We start from the raw sequence: 17,382 nt of genomic DNA, 5'->3' as shown, positions 1-17,382 counted from the left end.
TTCCTATGCGTAATGACATACTTTAAATCAAAACCCAGTCCTTTTCACCACCCAAATAAATGTTCATTTATTTACATATTTATACGGTTTAAAATCCATAATCAGGATTGCAATCACACACTACTCTCAGGTCTACACCACATTTTGTGATTTGAAAGAAGTTAAGTAAATACATTTCTCTGTACAATATTTTTAAATATTTCTTAAACTATTCTGATTATGGATTAAGAAATAAACATGGATGAATTTGTTTAGTGCAAAAAAACCTTCACCACCTTCTACAGTTCTAGACTGTCTATACAATATCATGTGAGGTTCGGCAATAAGACATTATGTCTATAGCGAAGTTAGTACTAAGACCCAAAGAATCCAAATGAACACCCAAATCACAAAATGTGGTTATCCTTCATACTGATTCTGTAATACATTTCATGTTATGCATAATCCCAACATTCAAATTTAAATAAAGTATCTGATGAATTATTAAAATAAAGTAAAAGATGCGTTTTAACACAGTGATTAAACTTAAATTCTCTACCATATCTTTTCCTTACAATGCAGGTTTGGCTAAGTTGGTCGATTGGTTTGTTTCTGAGAAGGAAGACAGCCCAAGAAAAACTGTTCATTTCTGGTTCTTCAACAGTTCATCAATCTGGGTTTTGTACATGTTCTTGACATCTTCAAGGTCCAGTTTCAGCTCCTCCGCCTCCTCAGCCTTTTCTCCATACATCTGCAGGATGGTGTTGTGCCTCTGCTCCAGATCCTGAAATGCAGGGACACAACCAATTAGAAAAGAACCTCCGCTAATACAACACTTCTCAATAGGAATGTTCAGGTTTACAACTTATATTAAAGTATCCCTACCCTATCTACATGCTTATATAGCCCGTACCTTGAGTAGAATTTTTAACTGTGGGATCTCCTGCACCTGCTCCTCCATCTCATCGTTTAGATTGGTGAGTCTGACCAGCTCTTCAGCCATCACAGAACGACTCCTCTCCAGACTGGAGATCTCAAGCTGCAACAACAGGATGAAACAAAGAGGGTAGTACAAAGCCGCTGGTACATGGCTGCCTTTTAGTGCTAGGGGGGGTGACTAATTTATTTTGATCAAAATGTTAATGTGACTCGTAGCAGACCCATTGTCAGTAGCTTTATGACGGTTTGTTCTGAATAGTTACCTGCAGCTGTGCAATCTCTCCCTCTCTCAGTTTGAGCTGAGATTGGAGGTTCTCCATGATGCTGGAGCCTCCAGACAGCCTGGCGGCCTCGTACAGGTTGGTGCCGCTCATGGACATGGACATGGTCATGGTACTCAGTGAGTGGTCTAAAGAGTCATCCTGTGGACAAATCAAACAAAGCAAATCCATGTGTTAAAAAAAGCATGTACAAAATAATCACATCTATATTATTAACTTTTTTTTCATGTGTCTACCTGAGAATAAATAGATGTGTGTAGACCACCATTGTCTGCCCCACTAATGGAGCTAGAGCGGGACAGAGAGGGTGTGGAAGAGGCTGGGGGCTCTCCCACAGAGTGGGTCATGGCTTTCCGCTCCTGATATGAAAAATAAATCACAACTATAAGAGAACAGAATTAAAAGAACACTATTTTCATCGAAGAGAACAGATTAAAGATTTAATTTGCTGTTAACGATGTCTAAAATTCTCCTAAACCTTTTCCTTGAGGGCCTCTTGTGCCAAGTAGCATTTCTTCTTCTCCTGCTCCACCTTCATCTTCTCCATCTCTAATTGATTGGTCAGCAGCAGCTGGTGGAAGAGGCAAGATGATGCACATGGTAAAGTTGTTTCATAGAGGATAACAACTGGAGTAGGAAAGAGCATTATGGTACCTTTTCTTTCTTTGCATCTTCTAGCATCCGAGTGTGTTCTCCTCGCAGATTTTCCAGCTCAACATGCTCCCTACATTGAGAGAACGAGCAATAAGTGACTACAAACAATCAGCAGTATCAAAGATTCAATAATAAATCAAAACTGCAAGCAGTGATGAACGGGCCCTCGCACTCTCGTGCTGGACGCAGTCCCGGCCGGCACATGGGACATACAATTGCATTTATGTGTGCCTTGGGCCATTACATACTGTCCTAACATTTCAGGCTTCTAGCCCAATTTTTGAGCATGCATTTCCTGAAAAACTGTTTGTGGCCACAGGAGGCGCCGTTTTTTTTGCACAAATCCTGAAACCACTGATAAGTTGCAATTTTTTGCAGGATCAGTTACCGCAAAGTTTTTCAACTTTTCCACCAGGGGAAGAGGGTGAAAAGTGCCAAAAATGACTAAGAATAAACGGAAGAATAAAAATCCAACCGATTTCAATAGGGCTTCGCACACTCTGTGCTTGGGCCCTAAAAATAACCCTCTGACATCCTTATAATTAAATCAAATACTTTTAAGTATAATGGTAGGAAATATGCAGAAAATCCTCTGTGCGCCTTTTCACTGAAGGAGCTACATGGTTATTTCAGCAGCCACAAGCTGTAAAGTACAAAAGCAGCTTAAATAGACTTTCTCAGCATTTTAATAGAGGCATTTTGTTATATCAAGATACATTTTCCCTACTTTATGTCACAAAACACCTGCACAGTGCATAATGTACCCCTTCAGCATGAGCTAAAAGCATGCCGAGCTAGCCAGGAGTCGAACCTAGAATCTTCTGATCCGTAGTCAGACGCGTTATCCATTGCGCCACTAGCCCTGCTGCAGCTGTTACGTAACCATGTGACTAAATGCCATGTGCTGCTCATGCATGACTGCTTCTGTAAGGGGGGAACCCCCCTGGCCTCTGCTTCACACTGACTCACAAATACTCTCCCCAGGAATCATTAGCATTACAAGGGGAGATGTGTTGGCAACATTTTCCAGCTAAAGTAAGATATTTTAATGCAGAAATCCAGGTAACAGGAAGGAATTGAGTACAGTATAACTTAAGCTTTATTGACTTCGTAAAGTTTGTGGAAACAATGCCAAAAATACTGCAGAAAAGCCAGAAAGACTGCTAATTGGAGAACAACAAACTTGTTTTAGAGTACTTATTGATGGTTAGCTCTGTCCCTCTGTCCTGCAACACACTTTATTGAGGGTTTAGTGGTTAATATAGAATTTAGTAGAAACAGCCTTTGAAAGCCATGTCAGAGTTAAAAATAAACCCACTAAGGCAATACATTTATTCATCTATCCAACCCTGCACATTCCAGATGCATAAAAGACATACATGGCGAATAGACAGTAGCAGTGACAATGACGGCTGGATGTTCCTTATCAGTTAACTGTGCAGACCTGCATTTTATCTTTTGTTACCTGCTGCTATCGTCCTCCAGTTTGTCTCTCTTGTTTTTCTCAGTCTCCAGCTGTGCCTGGATTCGGGCCTTCTCCTGTCGCATCAGGGAATTCTGGGAGTCCAGAGAGGTCAGCTGGGACTTGATGTTCAGCAGTTCTTCTGTTGCTGATCTCTCCTTCTCCACGGCAACAGCCAGCTGTGCCTGGGCATCCACTGTGAAAAAGAAAAGGGGGATTAAGGATGAGAAAGAACCGACGTTGTGCATTCTGCACGCTCTTAATTGTTTTACAGATACAGTCCAACTCCTGCCTCTTACCTAGCCTATCAGAGATGCTCTTCTCCAGTTTTTCCCAGGATGCTGTCTGCCCGCCCAATGAGGCCTGTAAGTTCTCAATCTGTCGCAGAAGGGGCCTTGTTGCCGAGGTAACACTCTGACTGAGCTCCTGGTTCCTAGCCTCTGCCTCCTGAAGCCTCTGTGGAAGACGATATGGAAAAAAATGGCAAGCATTGAATAAATCCTCTCCCTGCCAATTGACTATGACGATTAATTTAATAAAGATTATTAACATTTGTGTTCCTTTGAGATTTTTCTGTTGGTCTGTTCTGTACATCTATTGCATGTCTGTTCGTCCTGAGAGAGGGGTTCTTTTTTGGGAGTCGTTCTCTCAGTCAAGGGGAGTCAAGGGTCTAAGGGCAGGGGGTGTCATATTGTATATGGACTGTGAAGCCCACTGGGGAAAATGGCTATTTGTGATATTGGGCTATATAAATAAAACAGTTGTCTGTTTGCCTCAAAAGGAATCAGCTAGGTTGGACACCTTCTAACCATTACATTGTGTTACCTGCTGCAGCTCACTGATCTCCTCCTTCAAATAATCTTCTTTCCTTGCTTGCTGTTGCTCAGCCCTCTGCAGAGCCACTCTCAGGTCGGCCACCTGTACACAACATTAGAAATAGTTAATAAAGCATGTTCTGTTTAAATGGGCAGTGATTATAGAAATTGTGTAGTGTAGAAAAAAATAAAACACTGTTAGGAATATCAATCACAAAATGGTCTGACTTTGCTTACTTTAATCTATTTGCTAAATGAACCAAATTATCATAGATGTGTAAATACAAGAAAAAAATGTATCGAAATTGTTGCCTCACGTTTATTCATGGCCTGCATAGCATCTCCAACAAAATGATCGACAAAATGCCCTAGTGATTTTCAACACTTTACTTACAAGCAAGGCAGACACATTGTTCCATTGTGTGTGTCTACAGCATTAGCCTGTGTTACCTGATCAGCCAGGGCCTCCTGCTGCATCCTGGCCTCCTCCTGGGCCTTCTCAAGAGCCAGGCCCAGCTGCTCCTTCACCTGTGAATCCCTGCTCTGAGCTGCTTCTTCTGCCTTGCTGGCTCTGCTGGCATTCGACTTGTGAAGTTCTGCCAGCTCCCTGACAACAGAGATGTAGAAGTGGAATGTCAAAACCCTTCACAGAGGCCATCTATATTTGCAAAGCACAGTGAAAGATTTGTTGTTGTTGTTTGGCCCTGTACTTTGGTTTAAAATGAAACAATTTAGAATTACAATACAATGGGGTATTGATATATAATTTAAGTTTATGTTCATTTCCATGATTACTTTCTGTCCCCTTAAAACTAGTTTATACATTTATTTTCAAATATATATTTCTATTTTGTAGTTTTCACCTTTATTGGATACTATTAAGCACTTGGTTTAAATGGGGAGAGATAGGGGGAGGACATCAAGTAAACAGCCCGGGCCGGAGTTGAACCAGGGCCCGCTGGGACAAGGACTTTTGCCTTAATAGTACGTGCTATACCGATGATCTGGCAGGGCGCTGGGAAGTGGACAAATTAACCTAAAGTTTGTTTTTTTAAGTAATTTAAAATCCAATAAACAGTTTTTAGTAACACACAATAAATATGTCACTTTCAAACTACTTGGTACGCACTTACACGAAACATAAAATAATATAATGAAATGTGAAGTACAATACAATAGGTGGGGTTGTGTTTACAGTAAGAGCTCTGTTTGATCATATTCTGTGTACAAGGCAGGGTGTGTCAGTGCTTACTTATAAGAGTTGTCCAGAGCAGCCTGGACGCTCCTGTTCTTCTCCTGCAGCTCCTCAGAGTCTATCTGCAGCCTGCTCAGCTCCTTCTCCTGCCGCTCCACCACAGCGTTCAGCTTCTTGATGTTCTCCCTGTGCTGTTTCTCCACCTCCTCCTTCCCCTCTACAAACTAAACACAGACGGCATGGCCATGATTACAACCATGCTTATACTCAACATAATCCTAAAAAGTAACTGAGGAACACATGGTAAGTCTTTAGAATAAACAAATTATATTTTAAATAGGTTTATATGGTGGAGTGGAGGACATCTGACATAACAGTAATGACTCGTGGTAAACCAATACCCAGTGCATGACATTCAGAGGCCCTATATCAATAAAATAAAGCATTCCATGCATTTGTCAGCCCACGCAGTATTGTTAAGAGATGTTATTACGTTGTTTGTTGTGGGTTTTCTTTTTCAACAAACCCTTTACTAAAGGTCTTATTCACTGTAAAACTTCAACAAACAAATTACTTTAAAACAACCCATTCTGCTTATTCCACCATTATGCTAAACCTGCAAGGTACCACAATCCCTAAGAAAACTAGCACCAGCAGCAATAACATAGGTCTGAGTGCATTTGGGAGTCAATTTGCAAACCATTATTTTTTAACATTAAACCTTGACCGGTCAACTCCACTTTGTTTATTTATCTGACCTGCTGCAGTTGGCGGAGCTCCTCCTCCTGCTCCTGGACTTTCTTCTGTTGCTTGGTGATCCTGGTGTCGCTATCCTTCTCCTTGGAACGCAGCTTCTTGATGATGTTACTGTGCTGCAGCTGCTGCTTGGACAGCTTTTCACCTAAAAGTGATAGGATTTTATTTTATACTTCAGTGACAAGGTATAAAGATTGACATATGCATTATTTATGTTTATATCTCGAGACAATTGTAAATAATTTTCTATGGACTGGATTTATGTTTCATATTTTCTTGACTGTGCACAGGTGACGAAATATAATCTGCTAATATGAATTAGTCTTACCTTCTTCCAGCAGCCCTCGGATCTGCTCTTCCTTCTCTTTGATGATCTCCATTGTATCACTGGGATGGAGCCTTGTAGAAAGCTCTTCTCGCAAGCCCTTTATTTCCTGTAACATTGAAAAATGTCCTCTGTGACACCAATCTTTTACTATACATGTTAGATTTGAGAATTTAACATTGAAGTAGATAAATATGGCTTAGTCTTAAAAAAAACTTCATACTAATAGTACAAATAAAGCTTTGGGGAAGTTACCTTCTTGGCTATGTCTCTTTCTTTGCAGGCCAGCTGAGCCTTCCTCTCTGTATCTGCTATGCGCTGGGTGAACTCTTCCTTCAGGGACTGGACAGTGGAGGTCTCCTCCTTCAGGCTGACCACTTCACTGGAAGACAAACAGACTCATTAGTGCAAGAGCTCCTTGTCGAAATGTACACAGCCAAGGCCAAGATGGCGCAACTAAACTATTTTCTGCTCTCAACAATCAGAGTGACATGAATGAATGAAAACAGCACTTGCAGTTTTAAGCAGTATTTCTTTCTTGTAGTGAAATAAATTATTACATAAGTTTATAAAGCAGACGGTAGTATCTCCCTGGGTAAACAGACTGTTGTTGCCAGCCACCCCAACAACAGTCTGAGTTCTGCTGAAGGCCAACACAGAGAGGATGAGGAGGAGTTTCTTTCCTCAGGCCACCAGACTGACAATGTCACTTAGCCCACCACCCAGTGACCACCCAATCATTTTTATAATCAAATCTTGCACTTTATATAGTTGAATGACAGCCGGACTCGTACACAAGAATTTCACTATGCATTGCCCTGTGCAATTGCGTATGTGACAAATAATAAAACTAACTAACTAAATAACTAAAACTAACTAACTAAATGTATATAAATAAAGATTTGAAATGTTATTGTTGCAACCAGTTGTGTTATAACCACCGATAGTGCAATAACTGCCAATAACGTTATCATTTTTCAGTTTTTAATGTAACAAAAGCCAATAATGTTATAACTTGCCAATAACATAATAACATTTCTGAACCAATAATGTAATCACTTTTTGCCAATGATGTAACACAATACTGTATACATTAACCAATAACATTAACCAATGATGTAATAACCTTTTGCCAATAATGTTACAATGTCAAAAGGCTTTTACCTTATTGGTTCAGAAATTGTATCACGCTAGGTGCATGTTACTACATTATCAGCTTGTTTTAGATTAAAAACTGAAAAAAGTATTACATTATGTCATTTTTGATGCTTTATTAGACAGAAAGAGGCTTCAACATAGCTTAATGTACAGTTCAACATAATCATGCCATTTGATAGTTTCATAGAAAACAACATTATACTGTGTAATGTAGCCTCATCTGACCTGGAAAACAGCTTTATTATGAAAATATCTACAGCGCCATTGTGACCCAGATGTGTGTGCCATGTGCTTACTCTTTCAGATTGTCACACTCCTCTTCCAGCTTGGCCTTTCCTTTGCTGACTGCCAGCAGCTGGGCTTCTCTCTTCTCCAGGCGGCCTGACAGCTCATCAATCACCTACAACATGTCAACAAAGAATTTTTGCATTTTTATTTGAGCACCAAACTTATTTATAAGGAAAGCAGTGTGGTATTGTTTAAAGAGTTTAACGATTACCTTCTTCATATAGCATAACACATTTTGGGACTTATGGGGGGGGGGGGGGATTATAGCCTGGTCCAACCAGACCATCATACTTTATTTCCTATAGAAGGTCTGGTACTGCTCTATTGGCAAACTTTCACTCACTTGGAGGCGGGTTTCTGTTGAAGTTTAAAACTATAGGATCTGCCCAGTGCCACTCTGGATCAGCCAACCAATCGCATAACGTTTGGTCGTGACGTGTGTCATGAGTCGGCTTCTGACGGTGCGTTCCAGTTGTACTGGGAACTCGGAAATTTCCGACTTCACTACATATTGTAGTCTATGGATCTACCGGTACCCAGCAACGGTAACTCGCTAGAACCTAACGTTTAGTTATTTGGATGAGAAAGGTTGTAGGCATCCATACTTTCCCGAGCAGATGCACTGAAACACAGACAGGTCGGAACTCGGAACTACAAAGTCGGAAATTTCTGAGTTCCGAGTATAAAGGAGCGCGACTTCGACGTCATTGTTCTCAGCCGCTCCCTCAGTTCGCTGATTGGACATCCAAAAATCTGGACAAGCAGGAACAAATGAATGCACCGCAGCCCCCGACTGACTACTGAAGTGAAATGAAAATTGAGCGGAAGTAGGTAGGTGGGCAATGTCAGGCTAGGGAAATTCTGATATTTTTTAACAAAAAATCAAATATGTGCATTTAAAATACAATAGTGTCCAATGGCTGTCAACCACCGGGCAAAGTTGGGATACAAGCTATCAGGAAAAACACAAGTGTTGCTCTGGAAAGCAAGCTAGGAAAAAATACAAAGCTGAAATGTAAATATAACACGACAGTCTAGCAAAGCTATTTGTATATATATCTATATATCTAGGCTATTTTGCATTCTACAGAAGGCTATGCAAAAACTACTGAGTTAGCTTAAGGGCCTTTGTTGTTACTTTTGAAAATGTATGGATGTTGCTTTGTGATAACTACATAGTTATATATGTCATTTTTGATGAATGACTTAGACTTAGGATAAACATTGTTCTTGTACTTTTGAGATTGTTACATTGTACTAACATCTTCATAGTAATACACTAGCAACAGTTACCTTTTGTAGCTCCAAAATCTGAACTGTTGAGAAACTTTTCATCTCTTCTGTGATTGGTGGAGTGTTCTGCTCTTCAGCTGTGCAGGTTAGGGGATCACCCAGTGTGACATTAGCCTCAGATTCCTGATCTTGCAAGTCCAGCAACTCTTCGGGCTGCTCACTATTAACAGGCGTGGCACTTCGTCCACTCTCCTCCATCTCATCCGGCGACTGCTCCCTCATTGTTTCAGTAAAGCCTTCTTCTTCCTCCTCATCCTCCACTCCCTCTCTTTCCTCTTCTCCTTCCTTCTCCAGCGCTCCATGTTCCTGCTTGTTCTGAGATACAGCTGAGGACTCAATTAAAGGAGCTGAGCCCGCTGTGACTGACGCTAGTGTCCGACTGCCGGGGCTGTCATCGTCCGAGTTGACCTCGCTGACACTCCGGCTATCCAGTGACTGCACGCTGAAGGAATCTATGCGCTCGAATGCGTCCGAGGAAGAGCCGCAGCTCTCTGTGAGTTTGGAGTAGTCCTCCAGACGGGGGAAGTCTCCACAGGTGGAGGCAGAGAGAAGCTGGAAGGAGCCCTGCATCAGGTGAAGGCCAGACTTGCTCTCCCCCGTTTCCTGTCGGGAGCTGGCCGAGCTCTCGCTGAGCACAGACTCGTGGTCGAGCACTTCAATGTCACTGGTGGTAGAGGTTCCCGAGGAGAAAGCACTGACTGGAGGAGAGGGGGTATCAGTTTGACGGTCCTCAGATTTGGAGTCTTTTTGCTCAGTGAGAGCTTCTTTAGGCGAAGGAGAGGGCAAAGGATCTGAAGGGGTAGAGCTCTCAGGTTCACAAGTGACAGCAGGAGGCTCAGATGAATCCGTGGTATCCTGCCCAACCTGTTCATCTGATGGAGTCTGAGACAGATCTGTTTTTGGGTCAAAAGGATCCGTTGATCCTTCATCTGTTTTTACAGTGCTCGTTTGGCTATTGTCAGGGTTACAAGGAAGATCTGTGGTGGGAGAAGAATCAGGTGAAAGCGGCACCAGGAGGATAGTGTCTGCATAAGGTGCTGCCAGAGAGGACTCCACTGATTCACTCTCATCAAACGTCTGATCCTCATAACTCTCATCAAAAGGTGCTGGCTCTTGAGTCTCCTCTTCTTTTTGAACCACAGCCTCTTTATTTTTCTTTCCCTTCTCCCGGGTCCTCCTCTGAGACTTAGCAGGGGGTACGGACACCACCTGGTCGTTGGTGACACCTTGTACGTCTCCGGGTAACAAAAAGGCACTGAAGAAGTTTGCAGAATCGTCCACAACTGTGCGGGTGACAGGAGTGGTGATGGCCTCAGAGGAAGGAGGAGGAGTGGTGCTCCTTTCTTCTGGGGGTGCCTCCCACTGTGCCATTCCCCATCCTCCACTTAATGACAGCTTTCCAGGCAATGTATCTGGCAGGAAAGAAATGGTACCGGTTTTAACAGTAACTCAAAATTGTGCATATGGCAACATTAGCTATTAACGCCCTATGTTGCAGTACCTACCATCGAAGGGCATTACGACTGTGTCACCCCATTGGTCCTCTTCTTGGATATCCAGAACTCGGTCGATTGACTTCTGAGCTGTATTTAAAGCTTGTTTAGCGAAGCTGGAAAGGTGAGACGTGTTGAACCAACTCATTTTGACTATAAAGCTAGCAAGCTTGACCAAGTATAGAAACTGTCACGCGGAACTTGAAGGAAAATTGGCGTGACCACACAAAGATAGTCACTTTAAATGTATCTGAATTTTCCCTTATCAACGATAACTTGGTGCGAACAATATCTCGCAATAAGAAATGTTGTTCCGTCCAGAAAATCTATGTTGACAGCTAGCTACCACTTGGCTAGTTAGCCCAGCTGTACGTTAGCTAAAGCATAACGTAAGTAGAGTGGCAGCATTTAAATATCCCAGACCTAGGTACAGTAAACAGCTCGCTCAGCTGGCCGCTCTGCACTCAAAATACCATAATGTCTACGGGTCAGTCATGTACAAACACAGCTATCGCTAATACTGCGTCCACAACTCTACCAAGGCTATCAAAGCAAACGCATTCCCATGGTAAATCCAAGCTTTTTTCGGCTCCTTCGCTCCGCAGTCATCGTTTGTTTTGATCGATCTCAACTTGTAGCCAAGCTAGCATTAGCCTGCTCGCTACTTCCTTTCCACGTAGCACCGTGACGTCATGATCCGGGTTGTCTGGGCCAGAAAAACTGAGAGATGGTCCATTTGGTAGAGGGAGATCCTGCAAAGTCCACCAACTTCTTGCATGCATGCCAACCAACCTTTCTTCTTTTATCATTTTAATATTTGATCTAACGATTGTTAGCTCGTAGCTTGGAAATTAAAGGCTCTGTATTGATACATGTAAACAAACACCTCTAAAGCAAAGTAGATATTGCCTTTAGACCTCTCAATCCTAGATGCTTAACACCTTTGAGTAAGTCTTATTGCACTTCCACAAATAAATGTAAGAACATAAAGAAAACAGACAGTTTGTAAGAAAAACATTTTATTCCAGTTCACACAATAGTATCAGTGCCTATTGATTACCACTGCAGTGGGTACTGAAACTAAAAAACTGTTGGAATAAATAAATATTCAAAATATCCAAAACCAGAACAAATACAGAATAATATTTTCCAAAGTAACCGATGCCTGTATCTCGGTTTGCACCAAGCTCACTAGGTTGTAGTGCAGATTATACATTAATGCAGAAATCCTCAACATTTGCAGACCGTGTATCACCAAAACATGACAAGTTATAAACTATGATTTGGCTTTTCAGTGTAAAACAATAACTTTTGTCAATAAGTACTTTAAAACAATGCAATGAGCAATAGCCATTTACACTGTGACTGAATACACTGTAAACTGTTCTAGTTTTTAGGCCATTTTAAATGTTCTGCATCAAGTCATAGTTGGCCAAAAAAAACAAGAATGACATCAGATGGTTGTGGGAGTGTTGAGTTCATCCTATGAGGTAAAGTCGAGTCTGAACAACATGGTTTGAGGTGTGGTGACATCAGCTACAGCCAGCTCTTGTCCGTCATTTAGCCCCAACTCTGGAAAAAACATATTCATAACATAGGTGAGTCAGCATATGCACCGTCTATTTGTCTGGACATTCGTTCAGAGTGTAGGCATTGCCATTTCTAGGAAACCTATTCAGTAAAGAAAGCACCTCACCCTTCAGAGTTTTGGACAGATTTGGCCGCGTCCTCTGCTCAATTGAAGCGACAGACTGTAAAACAAAATACCAATTCATGCCAGCTCAAACAAAAACGTACATGATTGCATGCTGAATAATAATTTCATCACGACAAACCTCAGTCATTAACATGAGACCGAACTGAAAACACAAAACAGTGTGAACCCAGGATGGGCTTTATTACCGGTAAATATAATGTTTTGTTCTTTCCTTCCACTGTTGCCGTTATAGCAGGTGATTTCATTTGCCTAAAAGAATAAATAAAATGATGTTTGGTTATTGAAGACAATGTGCAATGAGTACATCTAAGAATCACACAAGTAAATCTGACCGTGAGCAGAATTTAAGAAGGGTGATACAGTCAAGTAATTAATTCGTAATAAAAGCCAACTTACAGGGAAGCACTTTCAGTTAAGTAGTCCAAAACCTCCTGGAGTTTGGAAGATGGAGAAAAGTGCAGGTCCAGAGGTACTTGGCTACAGGCTAAACAGTTTTCCTGCATCAGAAGTGAACAGAAACATGTGCTATACAAAAAGGCAACTTTATCACTGTGGCAATCATGAAACGACAGTTGAAATTCAGGGACAAACCTTCCGTTCTGCTTCAAAAGTGTAGGTATACAGGCCGTCGACATCATTGAAGACCATGTAGTTATTGAGAGGTATATAGGCGCTGCAGATGCAAAAGGTAATTTCATAAGAAACAGTCAAAGGCACCTGTGGTTTATTATAAACATTGTCACTATGTGCATATGGCTCCAGCACCTGTACACTCACCTTGATGCTATTTTGAAAACCTCTGTTGCGCAAGCAGCTGGGTCAAATAAATCAGGGAGAAAAAAGTGTTATGTCCGGGTAGAAAGTTCTGTTTACATAAAGTCAATATAGTACTCAATTGTTTGGAAATTATTAACTCTTATTTGGCAAGGCGTACAGTCTTTCATAAAGGCATCAGGTCCACAGGTCTCTACTAAAAGCACCTTGACAGTCTCAGCTACTTACCAGCTATGACAGCATTTGTAGAGGCTACAGCTGGGATTATCCTCTTTACAACGCCTGCAACATTCCAATAGGAAAATGTGTTTAGCTTGCTTATAAAATGGGAAATCAAAGATGTAAGCAGGGACCACAATGTAAATAAGCCTTTGGGCTTTTTTGTGTCATCCCTGACTAGTTATGTATTTTAATGTTTGACACAGAGTGCTGTTTATATTTTATATCAAAATGGTCAAATAAAATCAATCAATCAATCAATCAAAAGCTATCTAAATCTTCTGACCAGACCGTTCAGTAACTTCAAAATCAGTACAGTAGCTTGTTGTAGCAAGATACCAAACTTCCCAAATGCTTCAAACAGCAACAGTTTTCCGTGTGCTTGCTTCTTTGACTCATCTCCCAGAACAGTTGCAAGAATCGTAGCTCTGTTCTGGTGGTGACACATAGATGTGCTATGTTTGCTCACCCTGGGTTAGTCTGTATGTGACTCCTGTAATGCTGAACTCTGCTGCCCTCTCCAGGGATCTCTGGTACACCCACTGGATATGCTCTGGGTCATCCCCATCCAGGACCACACCATCTAACACACACACACACACACACACACACACACACACACACACACACACACACACACACACACACACACACACACACACACACACACACACACACACACACACACACACACACACACACACACACACACACACACACACACACACACACACACACACACACACAACACGAGAACTTACGTTTATTTGTTTGTACAAGTCTTGTAAGAGAGAAAGTGATTTTTAAGTCATTTCAAATGATCAACAATAACTAGCAGTGTGCAGTAAGTGTATTAGCAGTGTGATTTCATACCTCCAAAGGGTGTCTCTTTCGGCCACAGCAACATCCGCACATACTCAACGCAATGTTCTGGCAAACGAGGCATGGAGGCTATTGTACACATGGGGAAGTTGACCTAAAAATACAGGCACGTTTAAGCAACAACAAACTAGCTAATGTTTCTGTAAGACCACAAAATAGTGTTGGTTGTAAACGCTATTTGAGACCGTATTTTTACCACCTCACCTGAGGAGGGTAAAGCTCAAGGGTACAGTCGATGCAGGCGGTCATGCCAGGGAGAATCACTCTCGCATTTCCTTTAAAGCCTTCGGTCCCACCATCAATTAAAGGAATGATGGAACCAGGGTCCAAGACACCATCTTCATACGCCAGCAAAGACAGCTGCAAAGAAAGGCAGACTAATTGTTCCTTTTGGCATATTGCATTAAGCAGATAAATGTTTGCAAATACAGTTGAGAAAAGTACTGTGACTAAATTTGCAATGGTGAGGAACAACTTACCAGCATACCATTCATCCACCTCCTGGCAACTATAGAGTCCAATCCACAAACAATTATGTGGAATTCTAGATAAAAAATATAAAAAAGGAAAGATGAATGAATTCAAATGCTCATAATGACATAGTCCTAATAGTAAGGGTGTAACAAAATGTCATGAATCAAAGACATAATGATTTGCATTATAGAGTTTAAAAATATAATAAAGTTTTATTTAAAATCTTATCAATTGCCACATGTGAGGTAAGGGAGTGCTGTGAATCAGCTTTTCAGTCAGGGATACAGTGTTCGCCAAAATAACAATAAAGATGCAAGTGAATTGAATCATTGACCCTTAACTTTATTCGTAACAGCATAAGAATATAAATGTGACAATCACTGTATTGTGCATCAAACCGACTGGTAAACTGGCTGAATCGTAACATTCCTTCCAAGCCTACAATAGAAACAGTGGGAATTAAAACTCCCCATGATACTCACGTCTGTAGAAGGCTTCATCTAAGTCTTGAATTTTCTTAAAATGGCTGCAAAAAGCGTTAAGGAGAAGTTCATTTTAAGACAGAATGTTCCCTCACCATCATTACCTAAGAATAAGGTATGGTGTCCATGTTTGCATTCACAAATTGTGATTTTTTTAGAAGTGGATTATCCGCTGGCAACATTTTTACAGTTTTACAGTGAATTTTAGTATTAAGCATCTAAAATCTTGCAATAGTTGGTTACTCGAAAGGATACGGCACTACACAGCATCCAGGAATGCGGCTGTTGATGAAATCAGCTGCCACATCTGCCTTGGGCCGACCTACATCTTTTTGCCTGGACAAAATGACACACACATTAAAAGAACACATGTGCTTTATTCAAACATAACATTCACTGATAATATGGATCTATTAAATACTGACCTGAAGAGGAACTGTCGATTCAAGTTGGAAACATCAATGGTGTCCATGTCGACAACCTGGATGTTCCGAAAGCCTGATAAGGCCTGAGCCACAAACAAGTACAAAAACAAACCAAAAAATATTGGCCATTCATTAAAGCACAAACTATACATTCTACATATTCATACAAATACTGTATATAATAACAGTAACCATACCAGGTCTTTCAACAGCTCACATCCCAGACCACCGGCACCAATGACCAGGATTTTGCAGGTTTCTAGCATAAACTGCAACGACTGTGGTGATATGTGATAAAATACATTTTGTATTAGAGCAGCAGAAGAGGGCCCACCATAGCTTCAATGATAAAAGGCTTGCATCATTCTGCTCCCTGTGTGACTGTTACCTCTGTGCTGGGTTCAAAGTCAGGATGCGTGAAGGGGCCCAATCTTTCCAGAAACTTTTTGATATGGTTCCATCGCCCCTCCCACTCACAGGTGCGACCATTGCCTCCATCAATCACCATCCTGAAGACGACAATATTTACATTTAGGATGTCATCAGGATCATCTCCCCTTATCTAAAAGTATTTTTTAATGGCAGATGGAAGACATAATACTGTATGGGTTGACATCACACACAACTTAGCAGTAAGTCTTCTGAAACCATGCAACAACAACAAAAGTAAATCAAAACCTTAAACTTATTACTGATATTGACTACCAAATGTAAAATGTGCTATTTACAGTTCACAACAGATACATGCATGCATTCATTTAAAATGTTCAAGAAACTAACTAGGATTAGCTTCTGTACTATCATCCACTTGTCTGCTCAATGTCAATGCAACGAATGTCTATATGATTAACCTGTCTGTGACAATAAAGTTAAACTGCATACTCGTACAGCTGGATGTTTCTGAACCTCTGGCATAGTGTGGGTTCCCTAGCATTACGCTCTTCCCTGGCTTGACAGCTCCTTGTAGCTAGGTAAGGTGAATAGCTAGCATGTCAACTGTGAGAAATGTACAGAAAACACCTCTACCTTTTGTATAGGTGAATAATACCACATGATTTTATTGTAAAACGTTGGACGTGTGAGCTACTCGCGGCCAACCGATCAGTACTGAATTAAGTAGGCAATATGTCAGTGTACTGTTAACAACCATTATCAGTTTAGCTTCTTCAGCTAGCTAACGTAAACCTTCCTGTCTCGTAACCTCAAACCTGCCGCCACTTCTACCAATTCATCACTAACTTCTCAGTCAGCTCCACTACTCTCCTTCTTTTCTTCTCCCTAAAAAGAGAGAATAAAAGAAGGTTCATTCATGCTGTGCTTTCGTAGGTTAATGAGATTGAAAAGCATCTTTCGGGCAGTTAATGACTGTGTTTCTTGCTTGATCCTTCGGCAGCTACTTACGGCTCATCCGTGTCCGCCATGTTTGGCTGCTTAACTGCCTTCAAATGCCGATGTCGGTAGTAGTAAATACAAATCCTCCCGGCCAATTATATAAAAATGGTCGCATGGGCTAAGTTTATTTTTATTTTTAGATCTAAACAGCAATTGTGAAGTGCAGCTGGAGCCCAAGGATGATACAAATCCAATGGAGGAACTCAACATTAGCGGAATAGTTTGTTTAAAATACATTTCCGATAGTTATGAAGGCAGCATTGTCAACAGTCCACCACAAAGACGACCATAGATATTTTATATATATGAAAGACAGCAAGCACACCACAGATCCAACAGGTGGCAGCATTTATCTTCTATTTCGTTATGGCTCAACATG

General features: G+C 41.2%; 2 protein-coding genes across 4 annotated transcripts; both read right to left on the bottom strand.

Moving 5' to 3' along the window:
* Positions 1 to 22: 22 nt before the first annotated feature.
* On the bottom strand, positions 23 to 11,263 carry tmf1 (TATA element modulatory factor 1). The gene is made up of 17 exons (XM_080026848.1): positions 10,651 to 11,263; positions 9,146 to 10,557; positions 7,861 to 7,964; positions 6,662 to 6,788; positions 6,410 to 6,515; positions 6,084 to 6,226; positions 5,383 to 5,549; positions 4,581 to 4,737; positions 4,141 to 4,233; positions 3,615 to 3,771; positions 3,319 to 3,511; positions 1,854 to 1,923; positions 1,678 to 1,770; positions 1,436 to 1,558; positions 1,182 to 1,340; positions 893 to 1,018; positions 23 to 763 (listed from the first exon to the last, which is right to left on the bottom strand). Exons 1-17 carry the CDS (start codon positions 10,784 to 10,786, stop codon positions 623 to 625), a joined length of 3,507 nt encoding a protein of 1,168 aa, XP_079882974.1. The 5' UTR covers positions 10,787 to 11,263; the 3' UTR covers positions 23 to 622.
* Positions 11,264 to 11,690: 427 nt separating this feature from the next.
* On the bottom strand, positions 11,691 to 17,042 carry uba3 (ubiquitin-like modifier activating enzyme 3; the record flags this gene model as incomplete). Of its 3 annotated transcripts, XM_080025529.1 has the most annotated exons (18): positions 11,691 to 12,210; positions 12,335 to 12,389; positions 12,541 to 12,604; positions 12,752 to 12,852; positions 12,947 to 13,028; positions 13,133 to 13,169; positions 13,358 to 13,411; positions 13,818 to 13,931; positions 14,222 to 14,324; positions 14,435 to 14,590; positions 14,710 to 14,774; positions 15,187 to 15,230; positions 15,442 to 15,522; positions 15,612 to 15,694; positions 15,809 to 15,889; positions 16,000 to 16,120; positions 16,851 to 16,889; positions 17,013 to 17,032. In XM_080025529.1, the coding sequence occupies 18 exons, from the start codon at positions 17,030 to 17,032 to the stop codon at positions 12,122 to 12,124; spliced, it is 1,389 nt and encodes a 462-aa protein (XP_079881655.1). In that variant the 3' UTR covers positions 11,691 to 12,121. The 3 variants fall into 3 exon arrangements, with proteins under 3 accessions (XP_079881655.1, XP_079881656.1, XP_079881654.1); XM_080025530.1 differs by lacking the exon at positions 16,851 to 16,889 and having other exon boundaries at positions 17,013 to 17,042; XM_080025528.1 differs by lacking the exon at positions 17,013 to 17,032 and having other exon boundaries at positions 16,851 to 16,918.
* Between the last annotated feature and the right edge of the window lie 340 nt (positions 17,043 to 17,382).

The sequence above is a fragment of the Ammodytes marinus genome (assembly GCF_949987685.1).
Source record: "Ammodytes marinus genome assembly, chromosome: 4".
NCBI classification, from domain to species: Eukaryota; Metazoa; Chordata; class Actinopteri; order Uranoscopiformes; family Ammodytidae; genus Ammodytes; species Ammodytes marinus.
The sequence above is the reverse complement of the archived record's forward strand: the minus strand, read 5'-3'. Positions and strand labels throughout refer to the sequence as shown.

Excerpts from the sequence above, each read along its gene's own strand:
- tmf1 (XM_080026848.1), bottom strand. The coding sequence starts at position 10,786 with ATGAGTTGGTTCAACACGTCTCACCTTTCCAGCTTCGCTAAACAAGCT. Across the intron at positions 6,789-7,860 it reads GAGTGTGACAATCTGAAAGA|TGAAGTGGTCAGCCTGAAGG; the intron begins GTAAGCACATGG and ends TTTGTCTTCCAG. Across the intron at positions 3,772-4,140 it reads AGATCAGTGAGCTGCAGCAG|AGGCTTCAGGAGGCAGAGGC; the intron begins GTAACACAATGT and ends CGTCTTCCACAG.